Genomic DNA, 27670 nt, shown 5'->3' with positions numbered 1-27670 from the left:
CCTTGATCTTGACTCCACCCCAATGTCTCCTGGCTCCACCCCCAAAGTCCGCAGATATTTCTTGAATTGGACTTGGCAACCCTAGATGGATTTGAGATTTGGGATAGAAGTCTGGTTGTGTGGGAATGAACACAGAGGTGGAAATACTGGAGGAACATGAACCTTATCAGTTTCTGGTTTGGTTTTTTTGGGGGGGGGGCATTGCTTGAGTGCTAGGAAGGGCAGCTTTGCTCCCTGAATGAATGAATGAATGAATGAATGAATGAATGAATGAATGAACGAACGAACGAACGAACGCACATTATAGTGGGTGGTGTTGGCCACGAGCAGTGATGCACACTATAAGCTTGGTTATACAAGGGCACTGCTATGTGCTATTGATACTATGCCTGTGCAGTATCTCATAGGGTTCAGCACATATAGGGTATCTCATAGGGTTCAGAGCATAGGGTTCAGCAGTATCTCATAGGGTTCAGAACACATGCAGCAACCTGCCATCTATATTGCACCCATCATCCTTTGCAACATAGGAAAGGATTGTGGGAACGCCTCTCCATTTGGAGTGGTACCATTGGTTTGTGTTTTGCTGCCCAAGCAAGGACAAGAATTGCTGGTGTGGTGAAATAAAAGAGCGGTTCAGTGGCACTTTAAAGACTAAAAAGTTATTTAAATCCATACTTTTGTAAGCCAGAGCTCACTTCTTCAGGTATGTGAAGAGAAAATCATTTTGTGAATTCTTATAGGGAGCATTACAAAAAGGACGGGAAGAGGAATGGAGGTCCATCACCAAAAGTGTAATTCTCTGTGTAACTGACTGGAACAGAATTGCTGTAACATATAATGGCTGATAAGTAGGGTTGCCAGCCAGTAGCTGGCACTTGGCAGGCAACTGGGAGAGCAAGATTATGGTGGCATAATGTCATTTCCAGACACCATGCACCCATGACATGATGTCATTTCCAGATTTTACCATAGAGTTTCCACTGAATCCTAGACCGACATGATATCACTTCTGGGGTCACGCTGCTCGTGTGATGGTGATTTTTTGGTTTGTTTCATTTAACCGCTGTTGGCCTTATGAGCACCAGTTGGGGGCAGTAGCTCAAAGCGGGGGATTCCCTGCCGGGAAAGGGAAAATGACAAACCTACTGGTGAGAGAAGTCAGAGGTTCCAGCCTCTTTGGGGGAACCAATAAATGAAGTAAAGAAATAGAATAAATACAACAAATCAGGAGGAAACTTTTCTGGAATCTAAGAAGATTACCATATTAATATGAAGTTATGGTGTGATAAAACCAGGGCTTTTTTTGAGCAGGAATGCACAGGAACACAGTTCTGGCTGGCTTGGCATAAGGGGGTGTGGTCAGGGGAGTTTTTTTGTAGCAAGAGCCCCTTTGCATATTAAGTCACACACCCCTGATGTAGCCAATCCTCCAAAAGCTTGCAGTACAGGGCCTACTGTAAACTCCAGGAGGATTGGCTACATCAGGGGTGTGTGGCCAAATATGCAAAGGAGTTCCTGCTACAAAAAAAGGCCTGGGTGTGGCCTAATATGCTAATGAGCTCCTGCTGGGCTTTTTCTAGAAGAAAAGAAACCCTGGATAAAACATATTAAGTCATAGCAGAGTTAGAGTTAGAACTAGAACAAGAACTTTCCTATTGGGAACCAGTGTAAGGACTGAAAGAAAGGAATCTCTTTCCTTCATTGAACAGAAGCTTAATACGTGCACACTGGCTGCATGTACAAAAAGCAATGCAGAGTGGGGAAAAGAAGATGAGTTTGGTGGGGGATGGGAGCTATCAAACAAGCCCTCTTGATTAATCTTGGTCTTGCCTGGCACAACCCTCACAAGCTTGCCAAGAGATGGTGGCGCGAGGAAGCTGAGCCTATGACTCAGGCATGACGATGCCCCCCTGCCCATTCTTCGGTGCCTCTCCGTACCAAGTGATTTGAGTGGAAACTATTTCCTAGCCTTTTCATAGAAAACACCTGAGTCACTGGATGAAATATGCTATGGCTCTGTTCCTCTGTGACCTCTTGCAGGGGTGCCGTATCCGGTCAGCCTTTCTCCCAACAATGGATCAAAGGAAGAGTGAGTAGGCATTTCTCACTTGTTGGAGTTAATCAGATGGCTAAGGGAGATACCATCGGCAGGCACTAACGTCACATGATACATGCCTTGCTACATGGGTCTGTAGCATCCCGATTAGGAAGAAAAGGACATGGTTTTGTCTGTTTCTGTACCTGATCGTACCTCTACATAAGCAAGGGAAATGGAAAAAAATCTCTGTTGTCTTTGCAAATATACAAGCAGATAGCATTGGAAGTAAACAGGTACTTCTGCAAGGCAGCAAGTCTGTTACTCCCACATCAGATCACCCCAGTCTAATTCACAGGTCTGATCAGTTCACAGCGTTCTGCCTCCAAGTTCTTAACTTCTGTTTCTGGTACTCAAGTGACTGTATGTATCTTAGAACCCATCAATTCATACCTAAGTGTTTATTTCAGATCCTGTCCTTAAAGGAGAATTGTTGCTCATTCAGGAAACAGGGCTGGCCTTTCATGAAGTGCTTTTTATGTCAAACACAGAGTCATTTTACACAAAAGATTAATAATCAGTGAGCAAACTTACAACATAATTAAATCCCCCTCCATGACCCCCTTATAATTTGAGACAGTTTTCTGGTTTGTTCTTGTTGCATGCCCCTCCAGCGTGTTATTTCCCAGACATATTTTTCTTATGAAACCTCCCATTGTGTTATTGCTTTTTGGGCATAAAAATTAAGATCTACCTGAGTGATTGTTTTAGTGACCTTTTAACTGAGATGTGACTCTGAACTGAGACTGCACATTCCGTCCAGTGAGGACTGAACATTCTTCTATCCTTGCAGTTAGAACTTTAGTCTATCAGGGAGAAAACTAGGCTGGAATTCTTCTTCCAATCACCAGCTTCTGTATTTGGTGTATAGTGGTTTGAGTGTCTGGCTAAGATCTAGGAGACACAAGCTCAAATCCCCACTCTGACATGGAAATTCAGTGGGTAACCTTGGGTCAGTTACACTTTCTGGAGAGAACAATGTTGTAAGCAGCTTTGAGTCCCCACTAGGAAAAATAGTGGGGGATCTCTCTCTCTCTCTCTCATCTATCTTCCCTAATCCCCCTCTCTGTGCTCTCTCCTCCCTTGTCCCCCTCTCTGTCCTCTCTCTTGCTTTTCCATCTCTCTTTCCTCTCTCTCTATTGTCCTATATGGAAGAGCATTCAGTCTTAAGTTTCCAACTGCATCCTGAAGTGATATGGGCCAGACATAAATGTAGTGCTTTCTTTTTGTTTTTCCCTATTGGTTGCCAATTCTAGCTGGTCAACTTCCTGGAGCTTTGGAGGCAGTGCCTGAAGAGGGCACCATCTGGGGAAGGGAGGGAGCTGAGCAGGGATGTAATTCCCTAGAGTCCAACCAGAGAAGCTGCAGTTTCCTCCAAGAGAATTGATACCTGTAGTCTGGAGATCTGTTCTACTTCCTGGGGAACTCCAGGCTCTACCTGCAAGTTGGCAACCCTGCCTGTTGGGAAACCAACAAGGGGAAGAGCGCATTCACTGCAAAATGGCCCACATAGAAAGATTTATGCATTCTCTGCTCTGATCAAATGTGTAGCCCCTTGAAAGAGCATCTTATTTTTTTTTTAAATATGGTAGGCTATGGATCACTGGTGTTCAGTATCACTTGCAATTCGGTTTTTAGTTATGTGGTACCCTCAGACCATTCACAGTCCACCTCGGTTCTTCTTTCTGAGAAATAAATGACCTGCTATATAGGACTAATATGATAATGGCATAGTGCTTTGTACTTTAATAATGTTATGAGAACAAGAAAAACAGTCCTTAAAATTCAACTTGACAGTTCCCAGCTTTGCAATCATAAGAGGAAGTATAGCATTCTAAGTCCATTGAATTCAGTGAAGTTTGTGTGTGTGTGTGGTGATGTCCAGGGCTTTTTTTCTAGCAGGAACTCCTTTGCATATTAGGCCACACACCCCTGATGTAGCCAATCCTCCAAGAGCTTACAGGACTCTTACTGTAAGCTCTTGGAGGATTGGCTACATCAGGGGTGTGTGGCCTAATATGCAAAGGAGTTCCTGCTACAAAAAAAAGCCCTGGTGATGTCAAGTCGCAGCCAGCTTATGGTGACCCCATAAGGTTTTCAAGGCAAGAGACTAACAGAGGGAGTTTGCCATTCCCTTCTTCTGCACAGCAGCCCTGGAATTCCTTGGTGATCTCCCTTCCAAATACTAACCCGGGCCGACCCTGCTTAGTTTCTGAGATCTGATGAAATCCAGCTAGCCAGGACTATCCAGATGGAGGACAATAGAGTTAGAACGGCGAACTTCTGTGAATAACTGCCTCACTGTAATCCGTTCTTGTAGCTGTGGGTGTCTGCAATAGTTCTGCTTTCCACATGTTTTCCAGCATTGTTTCCCGCACCACTGCAGCTGGACATCTCTCCCACACTCCCATGTTCCTCTATGACATTTGCTTTTAATTTTTCCCCCCATTGTTGCCACCTGTCACTATGAAACGTACACTTGGCATACTTTCACTTCTGGCCTAAGGGGCGTATGAGACCACACAGTGCTGGGGGAAAAAATAATACAGCTATATTTTCAGAATGCTGAACACTGCTGGCTCCAGCTGCTTCTGTGTCAGGATGGCAGTGATAGTGGACTGCCATGGAAGAAGGTGTATAGAAAAGTATTCTTCATTGTGAGTGGTAGAACCCTCAGGCTGGTATGGATCTCCTGTGGAGCTGCCATTTTTTTCCTGCTACTTTTGGGGAGGATCTGCTGCATATTAGGGCTCTCCTTTACCTGCCCAGGGTGGGAAATTCCCAACCTCAGTTGTATTAGAGGAAGCAGGAGCAGGGGGAGAAATGTGATGCTCTTGGAATTTCTCCTCTCCTCTGTTTTATCCTCATAACAACTGTAAGTGGTAGATTAGAGTGTGTGATTGGCCCAAGGTAGAGTTTCTAGTTCTGGGCTGGGAAATACCTGGTGATTTTGGGGGTGGAGCCTGTAGAACAGGAGTGTCAAACATGTGGCCCGGGGGATGGATCAGGCCCCTGGAGGACTCCTATCAGGCTCACAAGCAACTCACTGTTGTCTGCTTCCTTCTGCCTCTTGCTTCCTTCTGCATCACAACATGCTTTGCCAGGCTTGCTCAATTGCACAGCAGAGCTACAGAGCAAAGCTCCTCCCTTTGGAAGGAAGTGGGGAAAGGAAAAGCTAGCTTTGCCAGGCTCTCTCAATTGCATAGCTGAGCTATTGAGCCAAGCCTCTCTTCCTTCTGTTGATTGAGGCTCAACAAGTCAGTGAGGTGGATTAGACTGTGTGTGTGTGTGTTTGTCTGTGTCCTTTATAAAGTTCATATCTCCCCTGCCTGGCATTACATTTTATGACACACATGGCCCGGCCCAACAAGGTGAAGATCTGGTCCTCATAACAAATGAATTTGACACCCCTGCATATAGAATGTGGGGGTTGGGAAAGGGATGGACTCCAATGGGGTATAATTCCATAGAGTCCATCTTTCCAAGCAGGCATTTGTTTCAGGTGAACTGCTCTCTGTTGCCTGGAGAGTTGTAATCCCAGGAAGTCTCCAGCTACCACCTCGAGGTTGGTAACCCTAGCCCAAGGTAACATAGCAACCATCCATGGAAGAGGGGGGATTTGAACCACAGTTTCTCAAAACAATTTCACATTGCCAGGAAGAACGTTGCTTCCACTAAACCCTACCTGTTTTTTCCTCCTACTCTCAGGCTGCTTGCCGGAGCCCCTCGTGATGTGGCCGAGGGGCTGCCAAATGCCACGCGGACGGGTGCCATGTATGCCTGCCCATTGACAGCTGCCACCAATGACTGCCAGCGAGTGGACATCAAGGTGTCAAGTACGTGGCCACGTAGAAGATGAGAGCTCAAGTAGGACAGGGTTCAAAACTCCGTGGAAGTCTAGGCCAGGGCTGTTCAAACCAAAAGGCATCAACATTCAGAGCAAAATATTGACCAAGAGCCAGTATAAAGAGAGCCCCTTTACAACACTGAAACTATACAGCTAAACATTTGGAATCATTGACATATTAATAACATCATAAAGTGTCCTTGGCCCAAATGCTGGTTGTTGTGAGCTGCCCCCATGAGATCTCATAATAAGTAATAAATATACAGTGGAGCACCCTTGCACAGATGTTTTAGTGTACTTGCATAAATCTGGGTATAGATTAGATTACTGGCAACTGTTTTTGCCTTTCTCATTTCCCTTTCTATAAAAAATCTTTCAGAGGCCATTTAGACTCGTAAAAAGCTTTGCCTGCCATTCCCTTCATTTACCGGTTATTCTAGCATTCCACCTCTCCCTCCTATTTACCTTAACTTAAAGATCTGATTTTCTTTTTTCAAGAGCCTTGTTTGGTTTGCTCTAGGTTAAAGGTTATTATAGCGCATCTGCAATCCATCTCTACAGAGATAATTGGTAGAATTACACATGGATCAAGAACTCAGCACAAGCGCTAGATCAAGAAGGTGGAGCGTTAGTCATTTGAGAAAAGTCCACTTATGTATTTTTGAGATTGCAATCCAGCAGGGACCAACTAGATTGAACCTACCTGGGTTGTACTGCTGGAACTCCCAAAGAAACATAAGAACACAAGAGAAGCCATGTTGGATCACGCCAATGGCCCATCCAGTCCAACACCTTGTGTCACATAGTGGCCAAAACCGAGGTGCCTAAATGCCTAAACCTGACCACTATGCCAATATTTTTTTTTTAAATCACATAAAGGACAGTTGGAGAAACAGTGGAAATTCACTGGGTTACTGAAGCAGGATGAGGAAAATGAAGAGATGAATTAATTCTTTACATCTGTCATCACTACATACAAAACTCACACCTGAACCATTGTTTCCAGGGGAAGATGAATAGATACATCAATCATTGGTGCACTTTTAAAGTTAAAGGACAAAATTAAACATTACAGTTTATCCAAGATAGCTGGTATTTATCTTAGTTCTTAAAGGACTCAGATGTTAGATTGTTGATCTTTCAAATAAAGAAATTCAGTGTTACTAAATTAAAGCAATATCATCATCATTTTTATGGGGTTTAAGAGAGTTAAGGATCCTAACTTTTGCCTTAGAAAAGCTGAAGGGAAACAGTGTTAGAGTTTATTAAATTACTGCATATAGAAGAACAAGATTTGATGAGGAAAAAGCAGCATGGAAGTTGAGGAGTGGAGAGGGATGTCAGGTCCTGCCTCATTGCTTGTGGGGAATTTGGGTAGTGTTCCTGGAGGGGCAGGTCTCTGGTGTCCTCTCCATTTTATCTTCACAACAACCCTTTGAGGTCGGTTAGGCTGTGGGACTGGCCCAAGGTTCCTCAGCAAACTTCTGTGGCAGAGTGGATATTCAAACCAGCGTCTCCAAAATCCTATTCTCGACATTCTAACCAGTATACCACTCTGGATCTGGGAATGGGATTTAGAAAAGCAGGAACCAAAGTGCTTCAAAGGGCTGGGGTGCCTTCCCTACCAGGAAGGGATAACACAACTGGAGGATTTGAAATTGAATTTGGAAAACAGGACAACTGAAGGGCGAAGACATGATGAAAGTTGATTAAATCATAAAAGGCACAGATAGATTATCTTCTCCCTGTCTCATTCTGCAAGGGAGTTATTCTGTTAAGTTGATTTGTGCTAGGTTCATGACAAACTATGACTTCAGTCAGCACTGGTGGCTTATAAAAAGAATGAAAAGAAACTCAGGGATGATAGATCTATTGATGTCTACTGGCCGTGATGACAGCTCAATTAAATGTCTGTGTGCAGGGGCAGTAGACCACTGAGGCTGGCAGGAAGCAATGGGGGCCTTATATCTGACTGGTGTGAACTGGCTGTAGTTAAGGCTAAGTAGATCTTTGGCATAGTAAGGACAGTCTTGCATCCTGGTTGCAAAATTCCACCAACTAAGAATATAAATATGATCACATAAATATGATCAAATATACCAAAATACATGTATTTATTACAAATGAAATAAACAGATATAGGTCCAATAGCAGCCTCAGAACAGGATAAAATCGCACATAGGTATCAAACAGAAAACCTGTGACCAAGACCACAAACGCTTTGGCCAATGCAGCCTTCCCCAGTGGTCAATTATATATATTGCACATTAGCTCCAGGTAATACAAGGGTTGCTCCTGGCAACCAGTGGGGAATGTGGAGAAAGAGGAGGGCTCAGGCCACGTTGCTGGTGTCATGTTGCTGTGATGCTCTGGTGTTTGGGCAAAAGCTGTATGGTAAAAACAGCTTGTACCATAGAGTTTTTGCCCAAATAACAGTGCCATGGGGATGTTGCTAGGATGATGATGTCACTTCCCATGAGACACTGGTATGGTGGCCTGGGATTTCCTCTTTCTCCTGGTAAATCTCCTACCAGCCAGCTGATTGGTGGCAGGGAGGAGCAGGCTAGGCCTGGCAGTGAAGAGCCCCCACCTCCAGTGGAGAGGGCAGGGCTTGGGGAAGGTGGGATCTCAACAGAGTACAATGCCAGAGATTCCACCCTTCAAAGCAACTGTTTTCTCAAGGGACACTGATCTCTGTCATTTGGAGAACAGTTGTAATAGTGGGAGATCTCCAGGCCCCTCCAGAGTGGTAGGGAGGAGGAGAATGGTTAGGGTTGCCAAGTCCAGTTCAAGAAATATCTGGGGACTTTGGGGGTGGAGCCAGGAGACATTAGGGGCAGAGCCAGGAGCAAGGGTGTGACAAGCATAAATGAACTCCAAGGGAGTTCCGGCCATCACATTTAAAGGGACGGCACACCTTTTCAATTCCTTCCTTCCATAGGAAATAATGAAGGATAGGGGCACCTTCTTTTGGGGCTCATAGAATTGGACCCCCTGGTCCAATCTTTTTGAAACTTGGAGGGTATTTTGAGGAGAGGCACTAGATGCTATACTGAAAATTTGGTGCAACTACCCCAAAAAACAGCCCCCCCAGAGCCCCAGATACCTGCAGATCAATTCTCCATGATTTTCTATGGGAATAAATCTCCATAGGGAATAACAGAGTTCCCAGCAGACATTTCCCTCCCCTCCCCCTGCTTTCTGACGACCCTGAAGCGGGGGGAGGGTCTCCAAACCGGGGGATCCCCTGCCCCCACCTGGGGATTGGCAACCCTAAGAATGGTGTAAGTAACTTTGGGCCCCAACTGAGGAGAATAGTGTGGATATAAATCAGGTAAATATGTAAATAAACACCAACTGCATTGATTGCTTATCTTGTATCTATAGTGTGATTCTTAGTTTCACACAAGTGCCATGTAAGTCCCGTGTTATTGTTCTGTAGTGTTCTCTAATGGAGGCTGTTCATCCATGGTAGCTATTGAATCTATGCTCTTTTTTCTTCACTGGGAAAAACCATCACTTAAAGGACTAGTGGAGCTTGGAATGTAGATTTTGGCCTAATGAGATTTCTCCTTTCATTCTTCTCTTATGTCACTCTCAGGTGAACCCCACAGTAATATCGTCCAAGATATGTGGCTGGGGGTGACGATAGCAAGCCAAAGAACGAGTTCTGGAAGAGTGATGGTGAGTGGTGATGGGGACTGTATGTGGAAAGGGTTGTGGATTTGACTACAGGAGCTCTTCATAAAAGTAAAAATGAATTTCTACCTGTAAGCTGCTTGTAAAGACTATTTCTTGACAGCCATTACCAGACCCCAGTACTGGTAACCAGTGTTCCCTCTAAGCTGAATTAGCGTGAGCTAGCTCATAGATTTTTAGCCTCCAGCTCACACATTTTTGTCTTAACTCAGGAAGGATGACCCCAAAGCACACTAATTGAGGCAGTAGCTCACAACTTTCATGCCAGTAACTCACAAAGTAGAATTTTTGCTCACAAGACTCTGCAGCTTAGAGGGAACGTTGATGGTGACCCTGGTTTGGCTTCTGTTGATGTAGATAATCTTGGCCAATCTCTACTGCAGACAAACTGGGGAAACAACTACTTTTACGGTCCCAAACCTGTTGTGACCACTTTGGTAGCATTCTCTGGTCTTCTTGGTTGGTCTAAAGTGATTTGGAATTGATGGCTTTATTTATTTAAAGTATTTATATCCCACCTTTTCATAATGCCCAGGGCAGCTTTTAAAATATCAAAGATATACAATTAAAAACATAACTTTAAAACATAACAGGTAAATTAATTTAAAACTGCACTAGGTACATCATGTTAAACTCGGAGCTTCTGCTCCACAGATCCCTTCCAGTTGCCAGGCATTCATTAACTTAGGGTCTCCCAACGTGGTGCCCGTGAGCATCGTGGGGCTCACCGATATCTTTCCGAGTGCCTCCCACATGTTTTTAGAAAGTAAAAGGACCAGGTGGGCTTTTTGCTCAGCTCTCTTAAAGGATATAAGCAGGCCATATGCTTAAAAAATGAAGACAGATACTATCGGATGGGAGTTCCTCACTAGCTCAATAAGTATAATTTGGGGAATATGCAAGGAAATATTTTATAGCAAGGTGTTCATTGAAAAAGGCATCTTGTCAAGAGAATTCCTGATGGAAATGTTGGAACATAGCCTCCTTGACATTTTGTGGCTGGCTCTGTCTTCTTGTAGCTGCCCCCACCACCCTGCATCAGCATTCCAAAGATGTACACAGACTACAGCTGCCAAGACCCTGCTGGGGATCCCCTGGATTGAGGGCCCCCAACCAGCTGGCACAGAGCAGGCCGCTGGGGGGGTGGGATGCTCACCCCCAAAGAGCTTTGTTGTCGTGCCCAGCACAATGACGTCACCCAGAAGTGACGTCATTGTGCTTAATGTGTGAGAATCCGCCCCCCCCCCCGGCCAAACCAAGGTAAGACTTGGCAACCCTACCACAGACTCAAAAAGGTTGGGTCTCCCTGCGTTAGTTACTTCTGCCCATGGGATCTTGCTTCCAAGTGGCTCAAGGGGAACTCGTTGACTGCTTTGCATGCCCGTATGAGAGTCCAGATCTGAGCAGGTGCTCAGTTCCTGAGGCAAGGTCTTCTCTTCCCCATGTATACTCTTGGCACTCTCTTGCTGAAGGGCCACCTTTGCAGGACCTTTTTCTTTCCCTTCGTTTGTGAACCACTCAAAGGGTTGCTATTTTGGTCCTGCACCACATCAGCATCTTTAAATGGTTTGGAAATGTTTTTCAGTGGAATTAGATGAAATTCAAGAAATGGCTTTGGGTATTGGATGCTAGACGGCCAGGCGCCTTGAACAACAAAATGCACTTGTGCCAATTGTCGTTAGCTAAAGAGGATAATGTGAACTGCAGAACTTTGTCCCAGCTTTCTCCAGAAACTCATACTCCTACTGCTTCATTTATTCCGTTGCAGGATCACCTCTGTTTGGTTTTTTTTTTTTTGTTTTTAATACGTTACAATGGTGCCCTGGCCTGCCAGACTCCTGGTTGGGGTGGGATACCCTCTGCTCCCATGTTGTGTGCTACCACTCCAAGTGGTGGTGTGTCATGCACAATCACATCACCTCTGGTGGAAACCTGGAAATGTTAAAAGGTAGCCCTGGAAATTGCTGGGAACTTTGTGGTTTTACTACAAAAATCCATGTTCTGTGCAGTGCTACATCACTTCTAAGGAAAATCTGGATATGACATAGGGTAGGTCTAATAATTTCCAGAAAGACTGGTAAAACCAGAGAGTTTCTGGAGATTTATAGAGTTACCTTACAACATTTCCAGGTGTTTCCCAGAAGTGACACAACAGCTCCCAGGTGCTTGCGGCCCCAGTGGCACATGAGATGGACACATGAGCTATGACAAGCAGCTCTTTACCTCAACCGCTTTCAGGGTAAGGTTGCTGCGTTCTCCGGTGGGGGCTTTCGCGCACGCTACACAATGACGTCGCTGTTGCGAGTGACCACTCTAGGCGTTTCCAGGAAAACTCTATAGTTTTCCCAGATGCTCCATAGAAGCTGTACCATAGAATTTTCCCTCCCAAATGGCTTGAGCGTCCGGCAAAATGATAAAGTTTTCCCGGAAATGCCTAGAGCAGTCGCTGCATGCTGGCGCAGTGACATCATCGTGCTGGCAATGTCAAGGGAGGTTCCCCCCACTGGCCCAATGTGGGCTGGCAGGTTGGGAACCTCCTGGGCAGGGGAATTCCCACCCGGACCGGGGGCTTGGCAGCTCTATTTCAGGGTGACAACTGAGCCGGATGCAGAACACTTTTTTTCTCACCTCACCACGTTGGAATGCTGGGGAGGGGCTTTCAACTCTCCCACCTTTCTAGTACAGTACTGACGGAGGCCTTTTGGGGTTGGCTTTTCACCAGGCTTGTGCTCACCGCTACACCAGGGTCTTGTGGGCCGGCAACGAGGACCAGCGGCGCATGGTGGGAAAGTGCTACGTCCGCGGCAACGACTTGAGCCTTCAGGAGGACGATGACTGGCAGACTTACCACAACGAGATGTGCAATGCCAACACTGACTTTGAGGCGACGGGCATGTGCCAGATGGGTATCAGTGGCGGGTTCACTGACAGCAACGTCTACTTTGGAGCTCCTGGGGCCTACAACTGGCAAGGTGCCTAGTGTTGTGTATTTATTTATTTGATTTCTATCCCACCCTCCCAACAAGTGGGCTCAGGGCAGGATACAGAGTCACATAGAGACTGTGACTAAAATAACAATAAATAGGAATTTAACAATAAGAGTAACGTTCAAATCAACCATGCAGCAAAACAGAGCGAGCTGGTCTTGATAACAGAGCTCAGATGGAGGTAGGCTTCCCAGTCCCCAGGTCCCAGAGGGGGATCCCCCGGTTTTACAGGCTTCCCCCCTCCCCCAGCCAGCTGGCCGGCGGGGGAAGCCCCGCCCCCAGAGCCATCATGCACTTCTATGAACCATTCCCATAGGGAATGATGGGGAATTGATCCGTGGGTATCGGGGGCTCTGGGGGGGCTGTTTTTTGAGATAGAGGCACCAAATTTTCAGTATAGCATCTAGTGCCTCTCCCCAAAATACCTCCCAAGTTTCAAAAAGATTGGACCAGGGGGTCCAATTCTATGAGCCCCAAAAGAAGGTGCCCCTATCCTTCATTATTTCCTATGGAAGGAAGGCATTTAAAAATTTGTGCAGTCCCTTTAAATGTGATGGCCAGAAGTCACTTGAAGTTTAATTATGCTTGTCACACTCTTGCTCTCGGCTCCGCCCCCAATGTATCCTGGCTCCACCCCCAAAGACTCCTGGCTCCACCCCCAAAGTCCCCAGATATTTCTTAAATTGGACTTGGCAACCCTAGATGGAGGCTTTTTGGAGTGTTGCAGCTAGGTAGCTCGCTCCATTAGAAGAATCAGCAATGGATTAGAAGAACCAGCAAGATGAATTTGGACATCTGGTGTTTACAGTTTAGGGTTGCCAGCTCCAGGTTTGGAGATATTTAAAGGGTGTAGCCAAAAAGAGAGGGGGAAAGAAACTAAACCAAACAAGCAAAAACCTCCAAAGAAAGTTGAGGGGGCCCAAAGTTAAAAACAAATATAGACAAAAGTCACATGTTTATTACGAAAACTGATGCATGCTGATGTTACACTGGCCCTGGAAAGGAAATCTTACTTGTAGTTTTAGGACTTAAACTGAAGGTATATATTGACAATATTACTATTTTCAGTATATGTAATTTTCCCAACAAAATTTTTTGGGTCATCCATTTTCCTGATTGGAACATTTCATTTTGGGTTCTATATGAATTGTTTATTGCCTTACAAGTGACTTTGTTGTATGTTGTAATTCGAACTATTTGACCTCTGAAGAAGGCCTCTGCAGGCCAAAACGCGTCAGATCATATACGGTTCTTTTTTATGCATTTGTCACTTTGATGTTTTTATGGGGCTCCATTTGGGCCCCTACAAGGTTTTTATATGCTTTTATAATAAACATGTATACTTTTGGCTATAACTATTGATGTTTTTAACTTTTGGTCCCTTCTAGAACTCTAAACTTCCTTTGGAGGTATTTAAGGGGTGGAGCCTAAGGAGGGTGGAGTTTGAGGCATAATACCATAGAGTCCAACTTCCAAAGAAGCCCTTTTCTCCAGCGGAACTGATCTCTGTGACCTGGAGATCAGTTAATCCAGGGAGATCTCCAGCCACCACCTGAAGGTTGGCGACCCAACACATGCATCCTTCTTTTCAGTCTTTCTTGCCTTGTTTTGTCCTCTTAATAATCTTGTTTCGGAAGGGGATTCTAACAGCTGTATGCACTAATTCAGTTAAGAGGTGAAACAAAAAGGGTGGTGGATGGGGGGAGGGGATTGGCAAACAAATTCTACTCATCTGGATTTGCTTGCAAAAGCTCAAATTAGTGTGCTTGTCATTTCGTTTTTAGAAACTCCTAGCTGTGGAGAGGGGTGGATTAAGGAGGTTTAGAAAAACATCACATGGGAAGCAATTAATTTGACAAAGTTGATACTTCAACAGTGCTTCCATAAAAATCACGACCAAGACAAGTTTTTTTGGTTTCTTTAATGCCAAAATGCGTCACTAAAGAAAACAGAATTCTGAAGATTTGTTTAACTTGAAGGGTGCGTACACGAGTCTTTTCTAGACTAAAAATCTTCAATCCAAGATCAGGCTTGTTTCAGATCAGCATTTTTATAATTAACACTCCTTACAGGTCTCTCCATGTTTCCCCAAACAGCCCTCCTTGTCCTTTAGCTCTGGGGGCCATTTCCCCCCAGTTCTTGGTCTCTCTCAAATTCTCAACTTCCTGTCTTCCCCTCTCTTTCCCAAAAGCCTTTGCTTCTTCCACCCTCCCTTTCTTCAGCCCACTTCCTAACTCCTCCCCTTCCTTCTGCTCCTGATGTCCAACCTTCCCTCTTGCCCCCACTTGGGGTTGCCAACTTCAGGTTGGAAAATTCCTGGAGATTTGGGGATAGCACCTAGAGACAGTAAGGTTTAGAGAGGGATCTCAGTGAAATGTAATACCATAGACCAGACATGGCCAAACTTGCTTAATGTAAGAGCCACACAAAATGTCAGATGTTTGAGAGCCACAGGACAGGATAGAAGGCATGCAAATAGATAGGGAGAGGGAGGTAGAGGCTTGGCTTGGAGAAGTGGTTTAAAGAGACAAATGCCTTCTCCAAGCTGGCCAACAGGGCCGTGGGGGCTTCAAGAGCCACACAATATGTGTGAAAGAGCCACATGTGGCTCCCAAGCCATAGTTTGGCCACCCCTGTCATAGACCCGCCCCCCCTCCAAAGCAGCCATCGTCCCTTGGGGAACTTATCTCTGTAATCAGAAGATCAGTTTAGTGCTGGGAGATCTCCAAATCCCCACCAGGATGCTGGCAGCCCTAGTCACCTCTTTCTCACTTCCCACCCTTCGTTCTTTATGCTACTTTGCTTTAGGTTGCCTTTCCCAATATCTTCTGTGCTTTTCTGTGAACAGTGCAGAGAAATTTACTTACTTGCTTTATCTATATCCCAAAGCATTATTCTCCTCTCCTTTGTTTTATCCACACAACAGCCCCGGGAGGTAGGTTAGGCTGAAAGTGTGTGACTGGCCCAAGATCACCCAGAGAGTTTCCATAGCACAAGTGGGGATTTGAACCTGGGTCTCCCATGTCATATAGCGGTTAGCTAACCACTATATGACTTTTTGGCTCTTTGAGCTGCAAGCTGCCCTTCAGTGATTAACACAGGAAACCTCTTGTACATTGTTGGGAGCCAATTTTTCAAAGAGCTTAAATATTTTCCTTTTAGGGTCCAGTGGCAGAAGACATCTTTTCCCTTTAAAACTTTACACCACCCCCTACCTCCTTTTATATCTAGCGCTGCTGAGTTCCCACCGGGAAAGGGGATCCCCCAGTTTGGTGGGCCTCAGTACGCCAGCAGGGAGGAGGCTGCCAGGGGGATCCCCGCCCCCCAAAGAGTACCATCGCCGCATGGCATGTGCAGCGCTTGGAAGTGATGTATTGCGAGGACACTCTAGTAATTCACAGAAAACTCTGGTTTCATGTGGGGAGACTCCAGCAATTTGGAGGGGAACTCTATGGTACCATAGAGTCCCCCCCAAATTGCTACAGTGTCCCTGCACAAAACCATAGAGCTTTCCATGAATTTCTAGAGCATTCCCATGTGACGTGCCCAGCGCGATACGTCACTTCTGGGTGATGTCATCACACTGCGCACAGTGTGCACACATGAAAAAAAGTCCCCCGCCAGCAGCTGAGGGAGAGGGGGATTTGTCAAATCTGAATATATCTGGGTTACTGGGAGAAAGAAATAGCATCCTAACAATCCTCTTTGGACAATCACTATTTGGCTGAGAAAAAGAAGCTTGGAAAGGAAAGGGGACTGACTGGGTGACTTCACTCATGGGTTCAGTGGCATTCAGGCTTCCTTTAGTAGGAAAAAAAAATCCACGTTGCTTCTTTCTGGCACAGGAACCGACTACGTAATCCATCGAGAGAGCTGGGACCAAGCCGACATCTACTATCCGGATGAGAAACACGGCAACAGCTATATAGGTAAATGGCCAGAATTTGCCAGTGCATTGGGCTTGCTAAAAGAAGCATCCCCAGTCCTGTTTCAGAAGAACAGACACACAGAAATGATTTGTGGCTGTTGCTAGACTGCTGCAGAAAATGGTGCTCAGTGCTCTTGAAGAAAGACCACACAGAAAAACAGATTGGTTGCTTGTTTTAAAAGGGGGAGGTTTTTTTTTTTAAAGGCCCAAGGTGGAACTTCTAAAGCACTTCTGAAAGACACAAATGGAAAGGTCTTTCTGATTAAAGAAAAGCCTTCAGACGAGGAGGAAGGAGGAACAGAAGTCAAAATAATTGGAAGGCAAGAGTGGCATGCCATAGCAAAGGCTCTGTTAACCACCTTCTTAAAACGTGCCAGCTGAGAGCCCCAAACTGTGGAAATTTCTTAATGAAGTCTTGCTAATTTGAATCTGGGCTCTCAATGCTAGCACCAAGTCTGTATTCAGTACTAGAATTAACAGCCAAGAGGAAGTTACTTTATTATTTTGTGTTAGCTCCTGTAGAGTGCTTTCCCCCTTTGCAACAGGCTAATTGTAGTATGACTGCTCCAAGTTTCAGCCACAGAAACAAGGTGAAGAATACCATAACACCTAGGGGTTTGGTTTGGAGAACTGAAAAATGGTCACACAGCTCCCCTCTGTTGTTTTGTATTTACAGGATACACCATTGAGGCAGGCGCTAATGTATTGCGCAACGCCAACGTCACCTTCATCACAGGGGCCCCCCGCTATAATCACACCGGGGCTGTCTTCTTGATGGTCTATGATGAGAGCAGGACCCTTCAGAAGAAACTGATGATCTCTGGAGAGCAAGTGGGCTCGTATTTTGGTGGCTCCGTTGCTCTCGCTGACCTCAACAATGACGGGTGAGTCAGTTTCACCGAGTAAATGGAGAGGAGGGATTATGGGCTCCTCCCTGTTGTTTCATAAACTCCAAATTTGATTTTCCTCTTATTAGAAAAAGGTGTTTTTTAAAATGTAACGTTACGTAATTTCCCCCTCCTCTATTTTATCCTTGCAATAAAGAACCCAGTGTGGTAGGTTAGGTTGAGAAAGTGACTAGGGCAAAGTCATCCAGCAAGGTTCCATGGCAGAGCGAAGATTCAAACCTAGATCTTCCAGATACTAGTCTAGGGTTGCCAAGTCCCCTGCATTCCTTTTGTATCATAGAATTTTCCCTCCCAGATGGCTAGAGCAGGGGTGTTGAACTCATTTGTTATTAGGGCTGGACCTGACATAAATGAGACCTTGGTGGGCCAGGCCATCTTAGGTCGGGCCAAGCCAGGCCAGGCCGGGCCATGCATGTACCTGTTTAAGTTTAGGTAGCAGAGATATAATTTTTTATAAAGAACACAGAAAAATCCCAATATATATTTTTAAAAACTTTAAACATGCTTAAAGCGTTGGCATTCACTGGTTTTAAATATGCTTTCTTTGTATTTCTCCCATGGGATCTAGGGAACTTTCCTTCCTTCCCCAGGGGACTGGGGGGGAAGGACCCTCAGCCAATAGAAGGAAGAGAGGCTTGGTTCAGTAGCTTTGCTGTGGAATTAAGAGAGCCTGACAAAGCAAGCTATTGGCTGAGGAGCCTCAGCCAATGGAGAAAATAGAGGTTTTGCTCTGTAGCTCCTGTGCAATTGAGCAAGCCTGGCAAAGCAAGCTGTTATGCAGAAGGAAGCAAGATATAGAAAGAAGGAAGCAGATGACATCCAATCACTCAGGGGCCTGATAGGAGCCCTCCGGGGGCCTGATTCGGCCCCCAGACTGCATGTTTGACACCCCTGGGCTAGAGCGTCTGGGAAAACCATAGAGTTTTCCTGGAAACGCTTGGAGTGGCCACTGAGTGATGTTGCCAGCATGATGATGTCATTTCCGGGTAACGTCATCATGCCAGCAACATAGGGGGAGGTTCCCCCTGCTGGCCCAATGTGGGCCAGTGGGTTGGGAACCTCCCGGGTGGGGGAACCCCCGCCCAGACTGGGGGCTTGGCAGCCCTATTCTAGTCTGACATTCTGACTGGTACACCATGATGGCATAAGAAGAGGGGGAGGAGAAAAATTCCTTGGCCACACCTCTTGGTAGCCAAAGCACACTGGGATTCAGTAAAGGAAGGCTGTTTGCTGCAGTGATGTAAACTAATCAGTAACCTATAAGTCAGAGAGAGGCTGCCAGAGACGGGGCTCTTGAAAAACCAATCATGACAGCTTATGCTAACAGGAGGCTTCAACGCAGGTTACACCGTCCTGCTCTCTTCTATTTATCTTCACAACACCTCTGTGAGGTAGGTTAGACAGAGACAGGGAGTGAATGACACAAGGTTATCCAGTGAATTTCATGGCTGAGTACTGATTTTTGAATCTTGGTCTCCCCAAATCTAGTTTGATACCATAGTGGCATGCTATATAGTGAGGGAAGGGGGAAAATCCATATCCTATCTAATTTATTCAAATATTAGACAATTCAGGGTGATTTCGTTCCCCAATGAAACAATCTTCTGTTGCCAGTTCTGGCCCCCAAAGCAATTTTATCAGTATCCTGGTAACCCTATAAAATTTGAATGGTATGATTACAAAAATTAAAATAGTATGCTCACAGTTTCAGTCAGATAGCATGAGGAGTACTTTAAAATTCCTATGTGTTCCTGCTCAAAAAAAGCCCTGCTTGTTATACTGTGTTGAGTTCATCCTTCAGTTCCAGAATTTTCTGAAAGCCTTCACTTGCCTAATAGGAAGACTGAGATCACGCCTCTCCCTTTTCTCATTGGTAGGTGGCAGGACTTGATTGTTGGAGCACCCTACTACTTTGACCGGAAGGAAGAGAAAGGTGGGGCAGTCTACGTGTACATGAACCTTGGTGGGACATTCCACAACACCCCCAACCGCACCCTGACAGGACCAAGCAATTCCTCTTTTGGCTTGGCTGTGGCCCACATTGGAGATGTTGACAAAGATGACTTCCAAGGTAAGCTGCTTCCCTTTCAGACTGAACTTAGATTTTGATGTTCACAGTGACATGTCTAATGGGGCACTGAATATATCAAGTCTGGTTGGTCAACTGCTGTGGCCCAGCCAATGTATACCCCTAACAGTCTTTGTGGTCCAGCGGCCACTATAGACCAACCATGTAGGTGGAACCTGGAATGTTACTAAAAATGGCCAATATTGTAATGCCTCTGTATAGATTTTGCTGTGGCCTCATTTGGAATACTGTGTACAGTTCTGGTCACCATATCTCAAAAAAGACATTGCCAAGCTCAGAAAAGTGCAGTGGAGGGCAAGCAAGATGATTAGATGGTTAGAGTACCTTCCCTATGAGGAAAGCCCGAAGAGTCCGGGACTTTTCAGTTTAGAAAATAGATGGCTAAGGGCAGATATGATAGAGGTTTATGAAATTATGCATGAGGCAGAGAGAGTTGACAAAGATAACTTTTTCTCCCTTTCCCAAAATACTAGACCTCAAGGGCAATTCAATAAAGTTGATGGTCAGTAGGTTCAGAATGGACAAAAAGAAATACTACTTTACTCAGAGAGTGATCAAAATGTAGCATTTGTTGCCAGAAGATGTAGTGATAGCCTCAGGAATAAACAGCTTTCAAAGGGGATTCATAGAGGATAAGTCTATCAGCTGAGGTGAGCCTTCACATTCAGAGGCACTGATCCTCTGAATGAGTCAGGAGTCAACATCAGGAGAAAGCCTCTGTGTCCTGTTGTTGGCCCTCCAGAGGAACTGATTGGCTACTATGTGAGTCAGGATGCTGGACTAGATGGACCAGTGGTCTGATCCAGCAGGGCTCTTCTGATGTTCTTATGGGGGCCTTGACCTCTATGCCCTGTTGTTGGCCCTCCAGAGGAACTGGTTGGCCACTATGTGAGACAGGATGCTGGACTAGATGGACCAGTGGTCTGATCCAACTAAGCTTTTAGTATATTCTGGTAAGAACCACTTGGGTGTTCTCTGTTGTAAGGTTCAGGTGGCTCTGCATCAGTTGTTGTCTGTGAACCCTGACAAGCCTGCAGCTCATGTTCCTGCTTTTTGGTTTCTGCTGGTTCAGAGCTGATTTCCTGAGGCTCTTCTTCTCCTGAGGAGTCCTCACTGTTGCTGAGTCTTGGCTGACCCACAACATATCAGGATCCATGGTCTAGGGAAGCATGGAGCTCCTGAACACATAGGGTTGCCAACCTCCAGGTGGTGATTGGGGATCTCCCACTATAACAACTGATCTCCAGAAGATAGAGATCAGTTCCCTGTGGGAGAATGGCCACTTTGAAAGTGGCCTCTAGGAATTCTAGGAATACCTCATTGAAGTCCCGCTCCTACCCCCCTTCCTCAGGCTCCACTCCTAAAATCTCCAGGTATTTCCAAACTCAGAGCTGGTCACTCTACACATCCATGACCTGATCTGGTGTGTGTCTAAGGAGAGGGAATGTAACATGTACCTAGGCCCTAAGAAATTCTAGATGTGGTTGGTGGGTATGCTGTCCTCTCTGTCTTGCTCACCTTGGGAGGGACAGCAAGTCCTGTTACATGCCTCATTCTGGATGGGAAACTGGGCTTCTGCCCTCCATTTTCTTCAGCTCAGACTGACATTCCCAGTTCTCCTGGCTTTAGAGTTGTAGGTCTGGGTTGGGAAATACCTGGATATTTTGCAGGTTGAGTCTAGAGAGGGCAGGTTTAGGGAAGGAAGGGACATTAGCATGGCACAATGCCATAAAGCCCACCTCTAAAGTAGCCATTTTCTCAGGGGAACTGATGTCTGTAGATCTGTTGTAATATTGGGAGGCCAATTAGATCATAGCCTTTATATATATATATATATATATATATATATATATATATATATATATATATATATATATATATATATATAATCTTTACAGAGAGAGAGAGAGATAGTTCAATAAGTCAAGATATGATCTACAACATGATTAAACCGCTTATTTTAAAAGAAAGCTTTTAGATAATACTGATGTTTGGAGACAAATGGTGAATCAGATGGATAACTAGTTCTGGTTTACATGACATGTTTGAACGCAGCAATTAAGTAAACTGTTGACAATCTGCTCGTCACATAGAATTATGACTTTAAAAGCCTTGGTTTATTTTAACTGTGCTTAGATTGTAAAACTTGGGTCTGGCTTGCAGACCATCACTCTGATCATCTTTGGCCTAGACAAACACTGCTTTCATCGCCTTCACCCTGTTCAGACTTCACTATTGCTTGGAAGTCTGCAAAGGTAATCCTGGAGAACAAGGCAGGATATATGTGTGTCACAGGATCGCACAAATGTGCGGGATCACTCAAGGTTAGGTTTTCAGTCTTTTAACAGACAGGCACTATCTTACAATGGAGTGTCTGGGAAATATAATCACCCTGCAGTCTCTCTCAGGAAACAGTTGGTCTTTTCCCTGGGTTGAGTGGGCTGGCTCTTTCTTCCAAGGGGGGTTGTGGGGTTGAATTGAGCCACTGTGACAAGTTCTCCCTGATTCGACTCAGTCCTCAGGAGCTCCACCGTCTTCCCCTGTGACAGCTCTGGCCCTTCTGATTGGCCTCTTCTTCCACTCCCAGCCACCCTCAAATAGCCCTTAGGCTCGTTACCACCTGCTTCTTTAAGCTACAACCTCTCCCTGGGAACTCACCGCTATGTGTTTGTACATTCTTCAAGACCATGCTCACATATTTATTTAGATATATATACCATATTTTTCTCTCCAGGGGGGATACAAAGTGGCTTATGACGTTGTTCTCCCTTACTCCATCCTCCAAAGAATAATTTTGTGAAATAGGTTAGGCTGAGAGAGAGGAACTGGTTGCCCACTCTGTGAGACAGGATGCTGGACTAGATGGGCCACTGGTCTGATCCAGCAGGACACTTCTGATGTTCTGTTCAATAGAGATGGCTAGAGTAAAATTGTTTTTAAAAAGAAGAGGTTCTGATAATGTAAAAGCCCATTATTTTATATAACTCAATTTTTTTGACAAAAAAAATGAATCCATATGAATGTTTGTTCTTTTTCTTCTTCCTTTGACCCACAGATATTGCCATTGGAGCTCCATTTGAAGACTCGGGGAAAGTATACATCTACCAGAGCAGTAGCGAGAGACTGTTTGAAAAGCCTCAGCAGGTATGAAGGTATCTCATTATAATCATTCTAACGTTTGTCTCCACATCAGTCAGGCAAGTGTTGGTAACAGTAAGCAGATCATCTTCCTTGTCCTTCCAGTTTGGTGTAGTGGTTAAGTGCATGGACTCTTATCTGGGAGAACCAGGTTTGATTCCCTACTCGTCCACTTGCACCTGCTGGAATGGCCGTGGGTCAGCCATAGCTCTTTCAGGAGTTGTCCTTGAAAGGGCAGCTGCTGTGAGAGCCCTCTCAGCCCCACCCACTTCACAGGGTGTCTGTTGTGGGGGGAGAAGATATAGGAGATTGTAAGCCACTCTGAGTTTCTGATTCAGAGAGAAGGGTGGGGTATAAATCTGCAATTCTGCTTCCACCAGTGGCTTACCCACCTAGACCTAGGCTTTAGTCAAGCTGGATCAGCCCTGGTTGGTTGCTCTTCTGGCCTCGGGGTTAGCAAAAAAGACCTCTGCAGATGAAAAGAGCAAGAGTCCAGTAGCTCTTAAAGATTAACAAAAAGAAGTGAGCAGTGCCTCACGGAAGCTAATACAACACCAAAAATTTTGTTAGTCTGTTGGACTTTAAAGTGCTGTTGGACTCTTGACTCGCAAAAGCTCATACCACAGTACACATTTTGTTAGTTTTTAAGATGCTACTGGACTCTTGCTGTTTTCTACTGCTATGAACAGATTAACATGGTTACACATCTGGATCTATCTCCAGATGACAATCTCTCTCTACACCAGTCCCGATCTGTAGAAGAGCAATATCCAATGACATCTTAGGCCACACGATATCAGTCCTAGAGTGCCAATATCACTAGAGTCGCCAAACTCCAGGGGACATCTGGAGATCTGCTATTACAGTTGATCTCCAGATGACCAAGATCAGTTCCCTTGGGAAAAAATGGCTGCTTGGGAGGGTGGACTCTATGGTGTTACACACTGGTTAGGTCCCTCATCTCCCCAAAGCAGGTCCTCCAAAGGCTCCACACCCAAAATCTCCAGGTATTTCCTAATGCAGAGCTGGCAACCCTACAGTACCACAGATCCATCAATCCTGCCATCTTTTCCTTTGTGACTTTCCTCACCTTCCCATTCGTCTTCCACCATTACAGGTCATTAGCGGGGAAGACATTGACCCTGGCATCACGACATTTGGCTATTCCTTCAGTGGTGGAATGGACGTGGATGGGAACTCCTACCCTGATCTCCTGGTGGGAAGCCTCTCTGAAAACCTTGTGCTGCTCAGGTGAGATGGGAGAAGGTTGGCTGATGCCTTCCGTCTGTCTAAAAAGTTACCTATTGAGTTAGTTTGATCTAATTCATTGGAACCCTGTTAAAGAATATGTTGAGAGCCAGCATGGTGTAGTGGATAGAGTGTCAGACTGGGATCTGGGAGACCCAGTTTCGAATCTCACTCTGCCTTGGAAGCTTTCTGGGTGACCATGGGTCAGCCACACACTTTCAGCCCATCCTTAACTCACAGGGTTGTTGTTGTGAGCATAAAATGCAGAGAGGAAGAAATGTGCTGTAAAGCAAGCCCATGGGGTATAAATATGTAAATATTATAAATCTACCTCAGTTATACATTTTTATTCCACCTTTCCTCCAAGGAGCTCAGAGCATGATAGCTGCTTCACCACTCCCCATTTTATCCTCACAACGACCCTGTAAGGTAGGTTAGGTTAGGAGAGTGTGACCTGGTCAGCCTGAGAGCTTCATAGCAAACTGTGAATTTGAGTGTGGGTCTCCCAGATCCAAGCAGCCCCATGGTGCAGAGTGGTAAAGCAGCAGTACTGCAGTACTGTGGTCTGAACTCTCTGCTCGCGACCTGAGTTCGATCCCGGCAGAAGCTGGATTCAGGTAGCCGACCCAAGGTTGACTCAGCCTTCCATCCTTCCGAGGTCGGTAAAATGAGTACCCAGCTTGCTGGGGGGAAAGTGTAAAAGACTGAGGAAAGCGATGGCAAACCACCCCGTAAAAAGTCTGCCATGAAAACGTTGTGAAAGCAACGTCACCCCAGAGTCGGAATCGACTGGTGCTTGCACAGGGGACCTTTCCTTTCCTCCTAGATCCTCATCCAACAGTCTAACACTGTAGCTTGCTTCAGATGGGTAGTCATGTTGGTCTGAAGCAGCAGAACAAGGTTTGAGTCTAGGGGCACCTTTAAGACCAACAAAGTTTTATACCGGGTATAAGCTTTTGTATGCAAGCACACTTCTTCAGATATCTGCATGCACACGAAAGCTTTTACCTTGAATAAAACTTGGTTGGTGTTTAAGGTGCCACTGGACTCAAACTTCGTTCTGCTGTAGCTTGCTGATGTTGTGTGAGTTGGGAAACAGGGGAGACCCGTGTTCTACAAAAAAAAAAAAAAAGTCAATTTCAGTGAAATTTACAAGACTATGCTGTAGTTGCTCAGTGCAAAGAATTTTTTCAAAGACACTATTAAAGGAATATACTATTTTATAACATATAATAGAGCATTTGCCATTTTTCATCATGAAGGAGTCCATGTAGAGTAAAGACTCCAAAGAGTGCAAGGTCCTAGTAGGTGTGTGACCTCTCCTGATGGATGACGATGTTGCCAGCGATGTAAAAAGCAACTTTGCAGTACGTTGAAGACTCAACACATGAGGCAGTGTCTTTATAATGAAGTGTAAATGATAACACGTTTCCTAGGTTTAAAAAGCCGTGTTTCGGTTGTAGACCATCGTCTTGAACAGTTCATTTCATATTATCTGGAACCAGTGCTCACAACAATATGCACGTGACTAGTGAGTTTCTTTATTTGGCATTAGCGGTTCTGTTGTGTGAGTGTCAAGAAACACTCTTCCATGGGAGCCAGTCTTTAATCTTGTGATTATAAGTCTTTAAAACAGTGGTTATAGCATTTATCTGGGCAGAGCTGTGTTTCCAGACAGAACAGCAATATCCAGGGAGGAGGGGTGAACCAGATATCATGTCCTGTGCTTCTTGGAGGAAAGGTGGAATAAAAATGTATAAACCAGGTAGATTTATAATAATCCAGGGACCCCCATCAGTTTCTTTATGTACTGCAGATCCCATTTTACAAGAATATAGAATTTACATCTCTCTACTGAGGACTGTATAGTGGATCTCTTAGACAGATTTCTGTGAATGCTACTTTTTCCTCATTGGGAAAGCAGCAGCTAAATCATCATTCCTAAGTAGCGGCTAGGGTGTAGTGGTATCTTTGAGCATCTTTTCCAAGGTAGAATCTGGCCCTGAAACTATTATTCCTTTATGTTGTGTGCCAGCTGACGTTTCTCCTTTTGTGTTGAGCGCACCAGCTGGTATTTTCTTTTTTGTGCTGAGCACGGTCTGTCCAGTTGTCACAACCATCTAACACATGAGGGCTGGCTTTCTAGGTAAAGCAGGGTTTCACTGGAACCAGGTTTGGGCTCCAGAAGCTACTTTGAAAGGGGGATATGATTACAAGAACTGAATTTCCTGGTCCTAGTAACCTAAATCTACTGGAACACAAAAATAACCAAACTCAGAATGAGAAAAGCGCTCCTGAGAATGCCTTTTCTCCACCACTGAGTTACAAAAGCCATGCTTAGAGACCAGTAGTGCAGTTCAATAATTCTAGACTCTGAACACGACGGCCTCCCTTTAGATGGTAATGCATACTTCTAGTACAAAGCTAATGCCTCCTTTAAGGGCTTCCAAGCTTGTGAGCTGATGCCCTGGATCTCTGCTTCTCAGCTCCATTTCCAAAACTATCCTTAGAATTCCAAGGCTGGAGAGATTATACTCTTTCTGGCTTTGATACCAGATGCAACCAGTTTTGCACAGTCTCATCTAGTTCTCTTCCTTATGACAATCTGCATCCCATGTGGGTTTTGTCCATGCAGGTTCCCTGATCCCTGGCATAACTTTTGGGGGGTGGTCAACCAGAAAAGCTGGTTGGATCCAACTTTTCTCTTTGTGACTGATAGCTTCAGTTCCCCCCTCCCTTCTGTCCTTGTCTCTCGGCAGAGCCCGTCCAGTGATCAACATAGTCAGCAAGACTTTCACGGTTACTCCAACCACCTTGGACCCATCCAGATGTAATGAAGACTCTTGGTAAAGTGCACTGTCTGTCTCTCTCTCAACTCTCTTGGTTTTCTCCTGCTTTGCCCCCCATGAGTGTCAGGGCGTGGGAGCAAACATTTGAAGGAACTGAGTGTATATTTAGCCGACAGAAAGGAAGATGAAGGGGAAGCGTGCTGCCCATTCACAGCTCTTCCAGAGGATGTTGGAAAGAGCAGAGAGAACAATGGGCTGCCCTTCCCAGTGAAGACAGATGCAATGGGGTTTATACAAGAGGGAAGGAGATTTAGGATAAATGTGAATAAAAATGCAAAGTTCAATCCTATGTGAAGGTCAGCATTAAAGCAAGCAACACTCAGACATAGCTATGCATTGCATTTTCACGTTGGTTGTATTGGGTTCCTTGCTATGATTTCAGTTGTGTGTTCCTCACAGGGAGCTCATTCCCAAGTACACTGGGGTAGGATTGCCATGTTCTACCAGACAGCTGGTCATCACATTGCTGGTGTCACATGGCAACACCCTAGTTTTTGGGCAAAACTCTGTGGTCTGCGCTCAGTTTTACCATAGAGTTTTGATCAAAAACTAGAGTGTCACTGCATGATGTCAGAGATGTGATGATGGCACTGTCAGGTGACATCATCACATCATGTTTGGGGGCATTTGCAGGCAGGGTTTCCCTGCATTGGCCGGCAGCAGAAAGGAACCCCCACCAGACCAGGCACTGGCAACCCTGCACTGGGGCCTGCTTCAGATTGGGACCACAGCACAGGAGAAGAAGATGCTGCAGTCTCCCCACCACCGCTTTGTTTCCCCAATATGAAATGTCCCCAAAGGGTATTTGCCCTGTTGAGGAAACCTCCATGTATTTTTTTTTTTCATTTTACAACATTTATATCCTGCCTTTCTTCCCCC

The 27670-nt window shown here is 45.2% G+C and overlaps 1 protein-coding gene across 2 annotated transcripts in view; it reads left to right on the top strand.

Annotated features, from left to right (window-relative positions):
- Positions 1–27670, top strand: part of ITGA3 (integrin subunit alpha 3) — a 104640-nt gene that overhangs the window by 42235 nt on the left and 34735 nt on the right. For both annotated transcript variants that reach the window (XR_009556241.1, XM_060256045.1), the window contains exons 2-10: positions 5807–5934; positions 9547–9629; positions 12367–12616; positions 16477–16560; positions 17236–17443; positions 19345–19538; positions 22612–22700; positions 23812–23945; positions 26702–26788. Coding sequence is in view for 1 of the 2 variants with exons in the window: in XM_060256045.1 (XP_060112028.1) it covers positions 5807–5934; positions 9547–9629; positions 12367–12616; positions 16477–16560; positions 17236–17443; positions 19345–19538; positions 22612–22700; positions 23812–23945; positions 26702–26788 (1257 nt within the window). In the remaining variant the exon portion in view is untranslated. The remainder of the gene's footprint in view (positions 1–5806; positions 5935–9546; positions 9630–12366; positions 12617–16476; positions 16561–17235; positions 17444–19344; positions 19539–22611; positions 22701–23811; positions 23946–26701; positions 26789–27670) is intronic.

The sequence above is a fragment of the Heteronotia binoei genome, chromosome 15 (genome assembly GCF_032191835.1).
Source record: "Heteronotia binoei isolate CCM8104 ecotype False Entrance Well chromosome 15, APGP_CSIRO_Hbin_v1, whole genome shotgun sequence".
NCBI lineage: Eukaryota > Metazoa > Chordata > Lepidosauria > Squamata > Gekkonidae > Heteronotia > Heteronotia binoei.
The sequence above is the reverse complement of the archived record's forward strand: the minus strand, read 5'-3'. Positions and strand labels throughout refer to the sequence as shown.